Below are 18,068 nucleotides of genomic sequence, written 5' to 3'. Positions count from 1 at the left end.
CTCCACAAGACACTTCCATGGCATGGATTGTATTAAGCAAGAACATGCTCTGATCCTCTGCAACTTCAGTTTTTAATTTGACCGGAGAGTCAGTGCAGGATCCATGCCATCTCCTCCACCAGGGAATGGGCAGAGGGTGGGCTGGGAGCCTGGCAAAGCTGGATTTGAGTCCCAGCACCCCTGCTTCCTATCCCTGTGGACTTGGGGACCACCCTGAACTTGTTTCTTCATCCATAACATCAGGCTATGGATTGGGGGTTACTATAAAGATCTGAAGAAAGGTTACTATAAAGACCTGTCCGTACTTGACACATGGGTGCCAGTTGTGGTTTTGTTGCTTGGTTAAATGTCGCTTTTGGGATGCATCCCTGACATCCCTAGGTAAAATCTGTCTGCGCTTTCCTTCTGCTTTATTCCCCCACGTTACTGTATTACGGACTTCGTTGTATGGTAACTGATTGAATATGTGTGTACCCGACTCCACCTTCCTGATGACAGGACCTGTGCCCATGGTTTGCCTTTGACTGGCACAGTGATGTCCCTGGAGCATTGAACTGAGGAGGATCCTGGGGTGCTTCTCGATGCAGGGTAGGTGGGAAATAACAGGTCAATAAAGTGGATCTGTCTGAGGAGAATCAGGAGAGGCTGCACAGGAGCCTTCTCTGTCATTGTCTAACACATAGTAGATGCTCACTGAATATTTGTTCAAGGAATTAATGGATTTTGCTAGGTTATCTTGTAGGTGACAGTAATGTTTGATTCAATTAATGTCTGTTTTTGTTTTTAATGCATCCTAGTGTTCTTCCCTACTTTTTGAAGAATTTTCACTTTTAATTCAGCATTAAAAATGAAGTGGGGTGGCCATGAGACATTCCTGCACTCTCACAGTAAAATGGCGGTGGAGCTAAGCCTTACAGGCCAACCATCAGTTTCCCATTAAAATCATGTTGGGTTTCCCAGAGGTCAACACTGCTTTTTTTTCCCCCCAATTCAAGGCAAACTACCTCTCCTCTTATTCACTCACTCTTCCCAGCTCATTCTCTCTCACTCTTTGCCCTCTTTCTTCTCCACTTGAGCTTCCCATCTCCTGACACATCCATCCAGTCTCATTTTCTCAGTAGAAAACATTGCACTGAACACCTCTGAAATGCCAAGTCACAGGCGAAAAAAATCCAAGTCAACCCAAGCCTTTCGGGAAGGCCCTTCTGTTAGATTTATCTGTTATTTTCATCTCTGTAACTTCCCATGTAACCTGGAATCCTGATTGGAGTCAGACTCCATCCCCCAGCTGAACGATGCAGAAATAAGCAACAACATCTCCATCAAGTCCCCTGGTCATGGGTGTGGTCCCTTCTACTGGGGTTCTGTCTGGTTAGGGGTGGCGGGGACTTTCCTTTCTCTCCCCATCTCACCCTCACTTTCCCGGCTCCTGTTTTGATCAGGTATGGGCAACGGACCTCAGCATCTCGTACAGTGACCAGCTGGCCCTGACTCAGCTCACCCTGTATCTGACGAATGGCCATCTGGATTGCAGTTTGAGCATCCTTAAAGTGCCCCCCTACGTACCAAGGAAAGAAAGGAGATTGAGGCCCTGTGGCTCCCTGACAGAGCCGGTAAGCAGCAGATGCTTCCTGACTGTCCCCACGTCCAGCAAGGCTCAGCCGCTGCGTGCAGAGCTCCTTGACTAGAGAAAGGAAAAGCTAGTTCTGACACACCCCACATTTTCCAGCCCCTACTGTTTTTATTTTAAAGTTTTCAGCCTCTTGATCCAATATTCCACAGAACTGCTCTGCTTCGAGTCCCCAGGGTCAAGCTATTCAAAACTGCCCTCTGTCACCTCTCCTTCAAGGTGCCTCCATTCGGAGGCTGATAAGAGACCCCCTAGCGCCACATCCACTCAATAACCAGGTCATATTTGTTCTGGCCGCTAAACGCCTCGCCCCTGCCCTTCCTCTGCCTTCAGGAAGGTATTGCCTGGGTTTCTGCTTTCATTATCTCACACTAGATACTGGCTAAGTTTCCCTGTCCCCTAGGTCTCTCCTCGTCCTAATCATACATTACAAACAAAGCAGCAAGGTAAAAAGCAAATCTATGAGTGTTACTCTGCTACTTGGGATATTTAAATAACACCTGTGACCTTCAGGAAAATCTCCACTCCAACTTCCCAGCTTGGTTAATGAGGCCCTTCGTTGACCTGTCTCTTCCAACAATCACAGTCTCCCTTCTCATCACTAGCCCCACTCAAGGATGGTTGAGACCACGTCCTGCAGCTGGTTGAGTGTCACCAACCTCAGCACCTGGATAGCCAAGGGTAGGTCTCCACAGAGACACAAGATACTTGGTCCAACAATCAAAATTGATCGTGCAGAGAAGGATCAAAGGTCAAAAGTACCTAATGGCCCTTAGTGTAGGAGTGTCTTGGGGCTCTCCAGCCACATCTGCTGTGACAACTGCCAAGGGTTTCTTCTGCTTCTACAGCAGTAGGCTTCAAGCCCTTTTGGCAAATGAAGCACCACTTGAAATCCAAATATAGAAAACAGATCAAAGAGGACTCTATCCTAGTGTCCCAGAGATACCTTTTCAGAGCAGCATCTCCTGCCTCTGCTGAATCCCTTTGGGTCTAGGAGATGCCTCTGGATTTAAAGGACCCTTTTTGACTCTGGCCAGGCTCCACAGTCTCCCTAGAGAGTGTGCCTGGTATCGTAGGGCTCGAATAGCTTCCCGCTTCTCCTCCTCCCTCAGTCCAGTTGTCCTGTGAGTTACCAGCCAGGACCTCATTCACAGGAATCCCCTGGATGTCTGCTGATTAAGAAGAGAGGCAGAGCTGGGCACAGTGGTGCACGCCTGTAATCCCAGTGGCTTGGGAGGCTGAGGCAGGAAGATCTCAAGTTCAAAGCCAGCCTCAGCAAAAGCGAGGTGCTAAGCAACTCAGTGAGACCCTGTCTCTAAATAAAATACTAAATAGGGTTGGGAGTGAGGCTTAGTGGTTGAGGGCCTCTGAGTTCAATCCCTGGTACCAAAAAGAAAGAAAGGAAGGAAGGAAGGAAGGAAGGAAGGAAGGAAGGAAGGAAGGAAAGAAAGAAAGAAGGGAGGCGGAGTGGGACTAGAGAGATTAATTAGGCCCCAGGACCTTGCTGAGAACCAGTGTCTCACAGCCCCACCTGTGGCCTTTATCTTCACTAAAGGGAGCTGTGAACCCCAGGTTCAGTGCCAGAGGGAGAGAGCAGTAACATGTGAGTCCTTTTGGCTAGTGAACCTAACTGCAGGACACTTCCAAAAGGAAGCTAGCTGGAAGCTGAGTTGGTATTCAATACAAGCCTTCCAAAGACAACTCACCACACTTAAGTAGCTTTACAAACTGTGAGCAGAAGTTGTACTTTGAATTAGAAGCACTCTGCCATTTTCCCAATTGCCGCTAGGTTTCGTTCCTAGCTACGTGCCACAGATGGGAATTCTCCTGTGATCAAGAGTGTTAAACACTTTTGGGAACTGCCTGTACACAAGACGGAAGGAAGCATTACGATCTTCAATAATTCAAATGTCTCTACAGTAGGAAAGCGGTGCAGGGTCTCTGATGCAGGGAGACATTCAAAGTGCTTTTGGTGTTAGAGAGAAAGATGGATGCACTCACCCTGGTGCCACTGTGCTTGTGTGTGCACATGTGATAGGCTGTGTTTTTTTTTTTTTAAGAAGCATGTACAGATGCATACACAGCACAATTTGCAACCAATTGAAGCCTCCTGAACAAGTGTGAACAGACCGCGATGCGTCAGGCTTGCAGTTGACAGCCCCTTTTGAAGACCAAGAGGGAGGAAACACACAGAGGAAACCACTATGAGAATGAGCGCAATCACAACCAATGCCTATCAAATATTCCCATCTGAGCTTATTTCTTTAATAATGTGTTATACAGAGATAGGAAAAGAAAAAAAAAATGTTCTGGACTACCAGAAAGGACTCAGAGTTGTCCCAAGTCACAAACAGGTGGCTGGACTGTTTAGACCTGATTAGACCAGGTGAGCAAACTCCTGAACCTGTCTCCTCCGCAAATAAGCACTTAAAGGTGTAAACAAATAAACCTGAAGGTGAGAAATCCAAGGTGTGCCTGTTTTAGAAATAAGCAAAAAATCACTTTTGAACTTTTAAATAACGTTCTGTCATAATCGGCACACACAAAAAAATCATCACCCCTTTCTATCCGTTTTCACTGGGCCCCCTCTTTCTGGACCCTCCAAGCCACTGCTGGCGAGTGGCCGAAAGGGAACATCTTTCTCAATGTCTTAAAACAACCCAAGTCATTTATACACATCTTAACAGCACATGATCTGTAATGAATGATTAAGTAAAACCTTTTGTGTTAAATTATGATGTTAATAATGATTCTGTCTCCTGTAATTTATTATGAATTCTCAAATGCTTCGGGTTTGATTTTGATAGAATGCAACAACAACGGAGTTTATGCGATGACTTTATTTTTAGAACTTGTTCTTTGAAGGCACACATTTCCCCACTACCGCTGCTACTGTAATTATGTACAAAACCAATCACTCATTAGAGTTAGGATACATTATCTTCTAGACAGATGAGGCTAAATAAGCAACACATTAATAATTCAGAGAGCAGTTCATTATGCATGTGGATGCCTGCTTCGTAACTGAAATAAGAACCTCATCAGCCTCTGCCAACCCTTAAACAATAGTTCTGTGTTATTGCAGCCACATTCCAGTTTACGCTTGTTAAACTGCTACTTGGATTATTTTATCAAACATTCATTTATTTGTGGTCCCTTACTGCCGAGAACAGATTTTGGAAGCTCCTTTTTTAAGTTAATGATTTGAGCAATGGGTGTTATTAATTCTCAGAATATTATAAACATGATTAATTTTCAGGCAGAGATTTATTACATAAGGATTTCAACTATGTCAACTGAAATGCATCACTGTCAAAACAAGTATCATGGCGAAAATAGAATATGCTCCACACTTCAAATGCTGGTGCTCAGAACTAAATCAATTTAAATTGTGGCTGAAACAAAATTATATTCTCCAGTGAAAAGGAGTATTTCGAGCTTCCTTTATTTAGCTTGAAGCACTCTTGTTAGATTGTGATTTAGAAAGGTAGTTTAATAAGACTAGACTTCTACCAATAATGCTTTGTCTTTTATTTTTTCCCTGTTTTTGTAGAAAAGGCTTGCTTCTTAAATTCCCACATGTTCTCCATGCGGCCAGGGAATCTGGAGTGAAGGGCACTGGTCTGGGAGTCAGGCATCATGAGTTCTGATCTTGTCCTTGGCCTCAGTTTCCTTATTTTGAGAATAAGGGAGGGCTAAATGATGCCAAGTTCTCTTGAGCAAGCTGATTTTGCTGGCCTGTAGGAAGGAGCTCTGTTTCCAGCCCACCTGGGCAACTTCAGCTGCGAGGGAACATGGAAAAGGCCTGTCTTCTATACTGCAGCCTTTCCTGCATGGAGCTGCCCTCCCCCAGAAACTTTTAGAAAGGCATAATATTGTTATGACAGTAAGTCTTCATCAGCCATCACCTTAGCTGTATGAGTTAATGCTTTCAGGAAGAATCAAGAGGAAGTAAATCCAGCAGATATTTACTCAACATGTATTCATGCCTGGCATTCAGAGGCTGTGTGTGGTGGCACACACCTGTGATCCAGTGACTCGGGAGGCTGAGGCAGGAGGATCGCATGTTCAAGGCCAGCCTGAGCAACTTAGTGAGACCCTGTCTCAATGTAAAACATAAAAAGTTCTGGGGATGCAGTGATAGAGTGTCCCTGGGTTCAATCTCTAGTACACACACACACACACATAAGAAAACAACAACAACAACAAAATAACCATCCACAGGACATAAGGACAAGCAGCAAAGAGTTCCAGATTTATGGAAGGATACAATTAGGCAGCAGATAACTATGCCGCATATGTTAGTATGATAATAACATCCAGAATGCTGTGAGCCTTTTTCCACATCAGGTATTTGATACAGGCTTTACAGGAATCTTTTTACAACTCAATATATTAAGCAATTACTATTATCATGTTTATTTTTAGATAAGAAGATCAAAGAATGTTAAGAAATATTAAGCAACTCAGTAAATGTTGCTCAGCAAGCAACTGATAAAGCCAAGATTTAACCTCAGGGTTGTCAAATTTCAAGGCTTGTATGTTTACCCTGACTCACCCTGGCTGAGAGTCAGGGATCCTGCCACAGAGGAGGTGACACTCATCCAGAGGAAGTCTCTGGGTGAGGCCATCAAGAAAAGTCTTTCTCCAGAGGAGCATCCCTCCCCCTGTGGACTGAGGCTGTTGGTAGGCATGGTGCCTTCAGAAGCTGGCTACTTGTCTGCTCTGAGCTCAGCCAAAATTCAGTAGTACTCTATGGGTTGGATGGGTGTGGATGAGTCTTGGATTTTGGAAAAGAAACAAGATTTCAATATAAACAGCAGAAAGTATGGAAAAGATCGTGTCACCTATACCATGAGCCCTAGAGACAAGCTTTTATATATTTTTCTAAAACATTTTCCACACAAAAATACTCAGGAAGTAACATTTCAGCTCTTCAAGATCAAGTTTAATGGCATTCTTATTTAAGTTTTTGAAGTACATATAATTTGCATGATTCAAAAGGCCAGTCCTTCTGATGGCTATGAAGCCTATTGCCCAGCTCCCACCTCACCCCACAACGATCACCTCCACTCTCAGGGCTTGTGTGTGCTTTCAGCATATCCTTTGTACAGACAAGTAAATACACACATAGAAGATCTCTCTCCCCCTTTATATCCAAAATGTTCCCTATGATTCACACTTCTGAATTTCACTTTCTTCTCTGAAGAACTTTCTATACCAGTTCATTAAGAATGTTCTCATTCAACATCCGCATGTTATTCTGTTTGCATGCTGTGCCATAATTTAGTTACCCTTTTCTCTGCAGGTAGATTTTGGGGTTGCTTCCATTTTTCATATTACAAACAATACTATAGATAATAACTTTGTACATGCATCTTTTTGTACGTGTTTTAAGTATAGCTTAGAAAATACATTTCAACAGATTTTTTTTTCTGTAGAAACCATAGGATTGGTTAAGTCTTTTTTAAAAGGAGGTATATTCTTTATGTTCATCTTTCTTAGGATTATTGTAACACATTTATTGAGCACTTAATATACGCCAGGAATTTCACCAAGCATCAAGATACAAAGACACTTGACAAAATTCCCATCCTTGAGAAGTTGAGAGGAGATACAGAAGAGACATTGGCATTAAAACAGCACATACACAAGGAAAACCCACAAGGCCTCCTGTAAATGCAATTTGAGTGACAGAATCCCGGCCTACTGCTGGAGTTCTTAGGAGACATGCATTGGACTAGTAGGTCCAGGGGATACTGTAAAGTACACAGAACTTGGTATGGCCTTAAGGATGAGAGCAATCAGTAAGAGACCTCCCCCAGCAGATGGGAATGAGTCTGAAGAGAGACTGGTCTGTAAAGAGGCAGTAGTGAACCAAGAGCAGAGAATCAGGGGAGGGAGAGGTAAGGAGTGGCGAGGACAGAGCAGTGAGCAAGCCTGGGGCTGCCCACTCAGCCAAGCTCCTGGATTTCAACTTGAAGGCCCTTAAGAAGAGACATGAAGACTTCTGAGCAGGAGAATGACCAACCTGGGGAGAACCTGGGCTTGGGGAAAATCATCCAACTGGGGGTAAACTCGAAATCCCAGGAGACAGAGGATCAGCAAAGGAACAACCTTCGGAATTACATGTATTGTAGGTCCAAAGCCCTTTTAAAGGAACTGCAACAAAAATGGCAGCTACCATTTACCAGGTTCCAGGCCCAGTGCTAGGTGATCAAAAGTTCAGAGACGTTAAATGATATGCTCAAGATCACACAGATAGTAAGTGGCCCAGACAGGTTTTGACGATCAGCCTTGCTGATTCCATACAACCTTTCCACAGCAGAATTCTGCATGCATCTCCATCTCCAGCACTCCCTGGAAATAAAGGTCTGGACTAGGTTGGTGATGGTAACAGAAAAGATGCAGCAACTGAGAGACATACTAAATGTCTGACTCTTCCTTTGGATCTTTCATGAATTTCAAGCTCAGGTTCGGCAGGAGGTGGGATTGCAGTCTGCATCCACAGAAAGGAAGAAACCTCAGTGCCACCTGTCTAATAACCACGTACCACAGGACAGTGAGCTCTTCTGCTGTACTCTGGAGACAAGATACACAGCATTGAGCTGATCGTACAAGCAGGTGCCTGCCTGTCCTTCTGGCTGACTGGGGCTTGATCTTGATTTTGCTTGTTTATATAGTATGGCAGCATAAGACAAGTTTAGAAGACAAAAATAACCTTGGAATTATCTTTTGAATTCATGGCAATTACCACGCAATTACATGCTCAGTAACCACAATAGAATTCCAGAGTATTTACAGTTCACTGCCATGTGCAAAAGTTCAGGCTTCTGGGCCTTCATTGAAGGCAGGAGCAAGGCACAGCCTGGCATGGCAGGGTGGACAGAGCTGGTGGCCGTGGCCATCCAGACTGACTAACCAGCTGAGCCAGAGCTTCTCTTAGCTGGTTTTGGTCACCTCACCAATCTTAGTCCATCTGGACCACATTGTCCTCCGGGAGGCAAAGCCTGAGAGATGGCCCTGAGTTGTCATTCTTGGGGAGATGGTGTGACCATCCTCTAGGCTTTGTAAATCACAGGCTTCCACCCTAAGCACTCATTGACTGGCTACGCCTTGAGTCACGTGTTTTGAAGAGTCTCAAGTCAGAGGGAAGTGCTCTCCACCTAATCTATTCCATTTATTCAATCTTTCTCTCATTCAGTAAACACTGAAGGCCTGCTCTGCATTCTAGCATAATGCCCAATTTAGAGATTCAGAAACCAAGAGATAGATAGGAGAGCAACTCATGATAGGTCAAGGGTGATAACAATGTACAGGCATGGGAGGGTCAAGTAGATTTTATTTTGTCCAAAAGAAAACAAAAATCCTGGGAGATGATGGAGAAAGGTTGACCAATGGGTATAAGTCACAGTTAGATGGGGACAAGAAGCTCTGGATTACTATTGCCAGTATGGTGACTATGGATAACAATTAGACACTGTACCTTTCAAAAAGCCAGAAGAAAGGCTTTTGATCAAACATGATGAATGTTTGAGGAGATAAATATGTTTAACCTGACTTAAACATTATAGAGTATATATATGTATCAAACATCACATGATATCCCATTAATATGTATTTTTATGTTTTTGTATATTAGTTAAAGTTTTTAAAAAATTCCAGTGGCTACAGATGGGATAACACATATGAAGGTGTGCAATCCAAGATGCATTAGTCTTCAGGGGCCTAACATCTTTTTATTTTTATTTTTTTAAATTTTTAGTTGTGAATGAACACGATGCCTTTATTTATTTATTTTTACATGGTGCTGAGGATAGAACCCCGTGCCCCGCACATCCTAGGCAAGTGCTCTACCACTGAGCCACAACCCCAGCCCCCTAACATTTTCATAGGCATGGATTCTGCCTACATATGGGAAGAGCAGCCTTAACAGCGGTACTGACTATGACCCTCAGATAACAGCACTTGATATAAATGCTGAAGGAAAAGATACTCCACATGGGGTGACCATGAAACCTGTGTTGTGTGAGAGATACACAGGAGAGGAAAGGATATGACCGCCCTGTGATGGCACTCAGTCATCCCCAGATCTCTGCATTATCTCAGAGACAGACAGACAGACAGACAGCCTGAAGACTGACTATGGATGAGTGTCAGCTTGCTAGGATCGCCCACAGCCAGCTTCCCACCATTTGCACCTCCTTTGCCTTCTTTTCCAAGTCACTGCACCTGGTTGCCCAGCACCTGAGGATCCCTTAAGTTTAAGATCTGGGCCAGGAATCTTATCTTCTATGACCTAAGTTTGCCCTATATGCAGTTCTTCAAATTTCTAGTTATCCCAGGAAAAACAGCTGATTGTCAGATGTAAATGTCACATCTCAAAAATGGAATGCTACAAAATTATCAGGATTCAATGTGTTACTTTTTGTGTATTCAGTTTTAAATATTTTGGGGAAATATGTATGTAAAATTCTTTGGGTTTATTGTAACTAGTCTCTTTGGGGTAGCTCCCCCTGATGGATAAGCAAGATAAAGAATAGTCATCTTCCAAAGAAAGCACTTCATATCAAAATTCTAATATTGAGCTGGGCACAATGACGCATGCCTGTAATCCCAGCGGCTCAGGAAGCTGAGGCAGGAGGATGGTGAGTTCAAAGCCAGCCTCAGCAAAAAGCAAGGCACTAAGCTACTCATTGAGACCCTGTCTCTAAATAAAATATAAAATAGGGCTGGGCATGTGGCTCAGTGGTTGAGAGCCCCTGAGTTCAATCCCTGGTACAAAAAAAAAATTATAATATTAGCAACCTCAAGCAAGTGGGTTATGTTCAGTGGCTTGCTTCCAAAATGTATGGTATGGGAAAGGAGAAAAAGCATCTTTAGGAGAGAAACCTGTAAAGTTTTGCTAAGGTGGCAGAAGAAATTGTAGCCAGATAATCCAGGTGAGCATCATCAGCAATAAGTCATGTTGATAGCATATGTGTTGGCCACCTTTCTGTTACTAAAACAAAATATCTGAGGTAATTTTAACTTAAAGAGAAAAGGTGTATTTTGCCCACAGTTTTTATGGTCCTGTCCATGATGGAGCGGCTCCATTGCTTTAGGCCTCTGGTGGGGATGACAGATTGTAAAACTGGGGGGGAAGGTAGTAGAGCAAAACCACTTTCATCATGAGCCAGGACTCAAAGCAAGAGAGAAAGAGAAAGGCATGGGGCTCCCGCAATCCTCTTTGAGGGCATGTCCCCACTAACCTAAGGACAGCTCATAAGGACCCGCCTCCCAATGTTCCACCACCTCCCAATAGCACAGCCCTGGGGACTAAGACCTTCACACATGGAACTAAGGGGAAATTCAACAATCTATAGCAGCATGGACCCTTGATACAAAGTGATAAAACTGGCAGTTTATTTGTGTGATCTTCCTCTCAAAGACACAGTGCCCCTGTCTCACCAATACCCCACAGTTCTGTAAGATGTCAATGACAAGGCCACTCTAGCTTTTCTGCTTGTCTGCAGCTATTCTAACTCCCAAAGTGTGTCTAAATGTGTTTAGAAAGAGCCTAACTTTCAGCTGTGGCCTTTTCCAGTTGCTGGCAACCAGCCGCTATGCCGTGATGAGCACCCAGCTGAGGCACAACAATCTCTCTCTGGTTTTCCACTATGTCTTTCTCCAGATGTGCAAGGCCCACGGCATCGGCTATGACCTCGAGGTATGAGGGGTTACAGGTTCGCCAGGGTGGGATCCAATACGGGCCTGCAGGTGCTCGAGGTGATTGATAGCTTGCTGCCCCTTCAAAACAGATATTCTTTAAGAATTCATTTGGTATGTATTTAGAGGAAGGTGGAGGCTTAGAGGGCAGAAAGGCACTCCACCAGGAGTCACACAGACCTGGGAAGTTCAGTTCCTGTCCAGATTTGCTCAACCAGAATAATGCAAAAGCCCTGCTCTGGGCCACAGAGCTGGAAGTCCAAATTTAAGACACTGGCAGATTTGGTTCCTGCTGAGGACCTGCTTCCTGGCTTGTAGATAGCCACCTTCTCCATCCAAAAGAGAGGGAAATCTAATGCCTTTTTTTTTTTAACAAGGATGCCAGTTCTAAAGGATCAGGGCCCTACACTTAGGACCTCCTGGAGCCTTAATCATCTCCTTGAAGGCCTTGCCTGCCATATAGTCATCTATGGATTGAAGGCGTGAAAATGTTAATTTGGGGACAATATAACTCAGTCCATCACATTCCCCTATCTCATATAACAATTTACTCCATGAAGGAGTTCTGATCAAAAAGGGTGTCTCCCATTTTTGATCCCTGTGCAGCCGCCTCGTCCTGCGCAAACTCCTCACTGAACTTGTGCCTAGAGACTCATGTGACTCTGGAGAAATGGTTCCTTATTTTTTCACTTTGATGCAGATTTTCAAATCTCTGATACCCAGGGCTGTTCTAAGACCCCCGAGGGCCGGTGTGCGTGCTTACTTGTGGAAGATCCAATCCCACAACAAAACATTCAAATAAATTCACCTCCCACATTAAATATAATGTATATATAATGACATAATAATTGAGCAGTAGCCAGTTGATTGAATGCTTTGATTTGCAGAGATTCAGTTCAATATCTATTAATTTTTAGTTGTCATACTTGAGGACCAATACCATTTTCAGGAGTCAGATATTTTTATAAGCCCTTGAAAAGCATGCAAATCTTTAGCATGGGGCTGACCATGACCATGGAGCTCATACTTGGCAACCCCCAACAAGCTGCCAGGACACTGTCAGGGTGCAAAGGCCTTTTGGTTTGATTGATTCATGCTGGTTGCAAACATGTATAATGGGGCTCATATTGCCTTGCAATACATTAAATTTGATAAAATACAGAAAGGATGAAAAAGCCAGATTGAACTGATTTACCTTAAATTAATTGTTGCATCTGTTGCACAGGATCCCTTTGTAATTAGTTTCTAGCTCTAAACCGATGAGACTGAAACACTGCCACGTACCACAAGGTGGCCAAATCTAACTGTACCTCAATCTGAATCTATTTATTTTCTTCTAAAATATCAAAATAGATCAAATTCTGTGAATAGGTGTATTGGGCAGGAAAAGACTCCTGCCTAAAAGAAAAAGTGCTCCGTCATTTCCTATTACCTGGAATTATTTCTAGAGATTTATTCTTAGTCTAAAGGCTTTGCACTTAATTGGGATTCTAGTACTCTTGAGAAAAGTAAAGCTTCAAACTCAGTAAGTTGTTTATACTTTTGTCTCTAGAGTTGATCAGATCCAATTCTAAGAACAGATTTTTAGTAGGGAAACAGATTGACATGGCCCAGGGAATGCCCGGAAGGGGCACAGGGGAAGGGGTTTCACTGAGGGTCACCGGAGACAGCTACAGAAAGGGTGCACAGAGAGGCACCAAAGACAGCCAGCACAGTCTCCAAGATTCACCTCCAGGTGGCCCATGCTGAACAACTTACAGGATGAAATACAAAACAGGAGAGAAGAGAGAGAACTATGGATTGGGAGTGACAGAAAAATGGAACAGCATGAAGAAGAGGACGACAGAAACAAAGAGAAAGAATAAAATCCAGGAGCTGGAAGAAGTCGTTTTTAAAAGGAAAAGATATAATGAGAGAGAGAGAGAGAGAGAGAGAGAGAGAGAGAGAGAGAGAGAGAGAGAATAATAAACAGAAAAGGAGAGATGATAGGGAGTGGGATTATAAAACTCTGAGGTGAAAGGGGTCATTCGACCACAATTTTTGAAAATTCTTTAGTAGTATCTTGTTTTTTTGTTTTTTTTCTGAGGTGGGTTCTCATATTTTTAGACCCCGGGGTCCATTCCTGGTCAGAATTCTCTACTTTCTCTCTAGAGGGCCTTTTCTTGGGGAGACAAGTGATGAACCAGCATTTACAGAGCACCTACGTGGTTCAGCCATGGAACTGAGCACCTCACTTCACTGACTCACTTACTCTTCATGCTGTGCTATAAGAAGGTATACTTCTGTCATATGACAGTGAGGATTTTCCCAAGATTACAGAGTCAGTGTCAGACATTTCATGGAACTGACTTTTTCTTTCTTTCTTTTTCTTTTTTCTTTTTTTTTTCCTTTTTTTTTTTTTTGGAGGGGGTAGGGAGTAACCAGAGATTGAATCCTTGGGGAACTAAACCAATAAGCCACATCCCCAGCCCTGTTTTGTATTTTATTTAGAGACAGGATCTTACTGAGTTGCTTAGGATCTCACTAAGTTGCTGCTGCGGCTGGCTTTGAACTTGTGATCCTCCTGCCTCAGCCTCCTGAGCTGTTGGAATTACAGATGAGCACCACTCTGCCCAGCTGGCACAGAAATTTGAACCCATAATTGTCCACAAAGTCAAACGTCATTCTTTTTCTTACACTAAGGCATCTGCTATGTGCGTTTTCCTTTTAACAACTATTTGCCACTAAAATAGGATTACCTACTAGTCCTCAAATGCTGGGATCCATTTCAAATGAAACCTTCCACTTAGATACCTCTTATATGCTCTTCAGCTGCAGAAGCCGACTTCTCTTCATAGCCCCTATGAAGCCCCTGGGGAGAAGTAGCCAGGCATGGTGGTGCACACTGGCAATTCCAGTGAGTAGGGAGACTGAGGCAGAAAGATTGCAAGTCCAAAGCCAGATTGAGCAACTTAGCAAGACCCTGTCTCAAAATAAAAAATAAAAAGGACTGGGGATGGGGCTCAGTGTTTAAGTGCCCCTGGGTTCAATCAATTAACTTCCATAAAATTTCATTGCCTCTTTGGGTTATACTGAGTCTGAAAAGAAAATCATTGACCGAAATACCAATGTGAACTCTACAACCTCTTCTCACTCGTGGTTGAATTTAAAGTGGGTGCTTGTTCCTGAAAAAGAAAGTAAAATTAACAATACATCATTGTCAATGCTACCAAAAGAAGAATCCTCTAGTGTTCTTATTCCTGAAAATTGTTTTTCTTTCCATTTTTTTTCCCCCTCACAGTGCTGGGGATCCAACCCAGGGTCTTGAGCATGCTAGGCAAGTGCTCTGCCACTGAGGTACACCCCATGTTATTTCCCATATTATCACAGAATTTCAGGTGATGTTTCTTGTCCAAGGTCTCAGTGGGAAAAAGAGAGAGAGAAGTCAGATTACCCTAGGGGTTTATTTTTTCTTGAATATTGGAAGGAAGCATTGCTGAGTTTGTAAGCAACTTGGTGGGTCTCATTCCTGGTATTTCTGTGATGTTCCAGAACACCCCCACTGGTTTCCTAATGAAAGGAAGTTGTAATGAAAGCCATATGGAGAAAGGCGTCATGTTTACTGCCTGCAACAATGTGGGGCAGAGCTGTTCTCTCTCTCTCTCTCATAAACCTAAAAGTTTGATACTCATACACATACACACACACACACACACACACACAGGCAGGCAGGCAGGCAGTGTGCCATGATCCTAAATAGTTACACAACTGCCAGCAATCATTTCCTTAGGCCAGGGTGTTGCCATGGGGGCAACCATTAGAGTTGCTCAATGATCTTTCCTCTCCTTCCAGGCATGTAACAGAATTATGCTCCCTCAGCCCTCCCCCTAGAGTTGGGTTTGGCCATATAACTTGTTTTGACTCATGAAATATGAGCAGAAATTAGATATTTCCTTTTTATGTGGAACCTTTAAGAGTTGCCATTTACTTTTTCCTGCCTGGGGAAAATCATGGAAGCACATGGAGACAGAGCCTTCTTCAGTCTGGTTCCTAAGGGGACCACTAGTGATCTACCTGAGGAGGAGCATGAGCAGGAACTACAGCTTTTGTTATTAAAAAAACAACCAAGAACTGGGTTTTAAAAAAATTCCTGCAGCATAAACTAATTTGTTATAGAAATTAATATCAAAGGAGGGATGCTCCCACAACAGAAACCTAAAATTTTGATACTGACTTAGTGGTTGGGCAATGAATAAAGAAGCTGTTAATGGAAACAAGAAGGAGCACAATCCTTGTTGTGAAGTGGTGAAATATTTGGCAAAACCAACACCTTTGATAACTTGGAAGGCAAATAATATTCTTGATGTACCTAAATCTCTAGAGAAGCGCTTGGAAACTATGATCACTGTGTATGCTGAGCACTGTTGGCTGCACTTGGCCATGTATACAAAAATTACAAGCTTCTAAATGAATGTAGAAGTTTGCAAATAGAAATGAGAGGGAACAGAGACATTCCAGAAATTTGATATTTAATGAGCTGGAAAAGCTCAACTGATCCTAAATCTCATAAAGGAAATATTTTAAAAAGCCAAGTAAAACTCAGCCTCTCAATAAGGGTCAAATTAAAGATTTCTAAAACCTACCATTAAAACCTCTGGCTGCATTGAGGTATCTCAGAGTAAGGATACAATAAAGATTATGGTGTTCAGCAATGTTGTCATGTAAAAGAAATAGCCCAGGAAAGAGACAAAGGAAATAGCTCTCTTACTGACATCTGATAATGCTGAAACCCGATTCTTGAAATTAAGAGAAAGAAAGGCATAGAAACAAGAAAACAGCCCTTTTTATATTTGATTTAGTGACAGGGTCTCACTAAATTGCTGAGGCTGGCTTTGAACTCTCAATCCTCCTGCCTCAGCTTCCCAAGATGCTGGGATTATGGCAACCATCATGCCTGGCCTGAAATCAAAGTTTTCGAGGAAACTCAAAAGAAAAGTATCACTCTGAATTAAGAGACTGTCCTGTATAATACTAAACACAACCTTTGGACTGTGAATCATCTATAGGCAGGAAGCAGGTGAGAAAGTCTAAAAATTTCTATGGAAGATGTAATTTATTTTCTTTCAAATTTATTTTAATTAGGTATATATTACAGCAGAATGCATTGTGAACAACTGCAGCACAACTTTACATTTCTATGGTTGTACATGATGTAGCGTCGCACCATATGTGCAGTCATACATGTACCTAGGGTAATGATGTCCATCTCATTCCACCATCTTTCCAACCCCCATTTCCCTGCCCCACCACTCCCTCCCCTTTGCCCCAGGAAGATGTAATTTCACTTTATATGTGGCCAGATGATTATGAAGAAGGAATAAATTTCCAGGAGGCAGAGCAAAGGACCACAAAGAACAATGTCTCATCAAGCAAGTGGCATCAGGCCTGTTCGGGGAACATTTCTCAGCCAAAGGACAGGAGCCCTTGATACATCGGCCCAATGGGCCTTCAGAATGGCTACAGTTCTCCATCTTCTATTTGTCTCTCATTTTTGTTTTTATTTTTATTTTTTCCTTCCAGACAAGAACATTTATCCCAGTAACCCTGTTCCTATTCTCCCAATGTTTGAGTGGCAAGGGCTGAGCAGAATTTTTTTGTTGTTGTTGTTCTGGGGATTGAACTCAGGGGCACTCGACCACTGAGCCACATCCCCAGCCCTATTTTGTATTTTATTTAGAGACAGGGTCTCACTGAGTTGCTTAGCGTCTCACCATTGCTAAGGCTGGCTTTGAACTCGCGATCCTCCTGCCTCAGCCTCCCAAGCCACTGGGATTACAGGCATGCACCACCACACCTGGCTGAGCAGAATTTTTTAACTTGTGTCTTCTCAGATTAGGGCAGTCAGACTTAATCTAGAAATCTCCAGATTTGTGAAACATCCATAATTACTAATAATAATATTTGAAAGTGTTTTACACATTGTAAAATTTTCTCATATTTTGTTTCCTTTTTGTCATTATTTGAAAGGTAAATATTCTAACTTTGTAGACGAAAAAGTTGAGGATTAAAAGACTAGACCATTTTATATGTTTTCATAGCAAAATATGTTACTATGGTGCTAATAACTAGCCTGAGAAGAATATTACACAAAAGTAAAATTTTAAATATGGTTGAAGGAGGAAAAAAGTTTATAAAAGCAAACAAAATTCTCTATTAGCCTAAGATACTACCTGGGAAAACAGGCTTGAATAAGATATTACAATGAGGAATTTGACATCCAGGAATGAATACAGGGAGTGTATTGTCAAGGGAGTGTGATTGGGATACTTGCGTAGATGGCATTGCCGGTAAAAATTTTTGCCTACTGTGAGGTTTAGTTTGGTGAGCTGCTAAAATGTAGATCGTCACATCTCTCACATAGAAAGTCAAATATTTAATTGTTTTATGGAGTGTTAAAAAAATCAACTTTGAATAAGCCCTTTAATTCTGTTATTCCCTCCGGATGAAGGCTGAGAAGATCCCTGGTCACATTTCTTGGAGAGTTATAATGTCCTGCCAAACTTAGATGTTTCATTCTGGCTATGACAAGGTAGATTGTACCCAACTAATTCTTTTGCCAAAAATGATTGTGAAAGCTGGACAAGTTTGTAGAATATATATCCATATATAAAATCACTGCTTGAAGGCAGAGGAGGGCAACCCAAATAAGTTTTGCATATGAGGAACTAGAGTCCTTAAGCATATAAGTGTC

At 42.6% G+C, this 18,068-nt stretch overlaps 1 protein-coding gene across 1 annotated transcript in view; it reads left to right on the top strand.

Moving 5' to 3' along the window:
* Positions 1-18,068, top strand: part of Iqch (IQ motif containing H) — a 136,236-nt gene that overhangs the window by 104,218 nt on the left and 13,950 nt on the right. The window contains exons 13-14 of the mRNA XM_046426689.2: positions 1,443-1,613; positions 11,217-11,339. Coding sequence (XP_046282645.1) covers positions 1,443-1,613; positions 11,217-11,339 — 294 coding nt within the window. The remainder of the gene's footprint in view (positions 1-1,442; positions 1,614-11,216; positions 11,340-18,068) is intronic.

The sequence above is a fragment of the Marmota monax genome, unplaced genomic scaffold (assembly GCF_021218885.2).
Source record: "Marmota monax isolate L192 unplaced genomic scaffold, Marmota_monax_Labrador192_F-V1.1 WCK01_AAM20220418_F8-fsc00078, whole genome shotgun sequence".
In the NCBI taxonomy this organism is placed as follows: Eukaryota; Metazoa; Chordata; class Mammalia; order Rodentia; family Sciuridae; genus Marmota; species Marmota monax.
The sequence above is the reverse complement of the archived record's forward strand: the minus strand, read 5'-3'. Positions and strand labels throughout refer to the sequence as shown.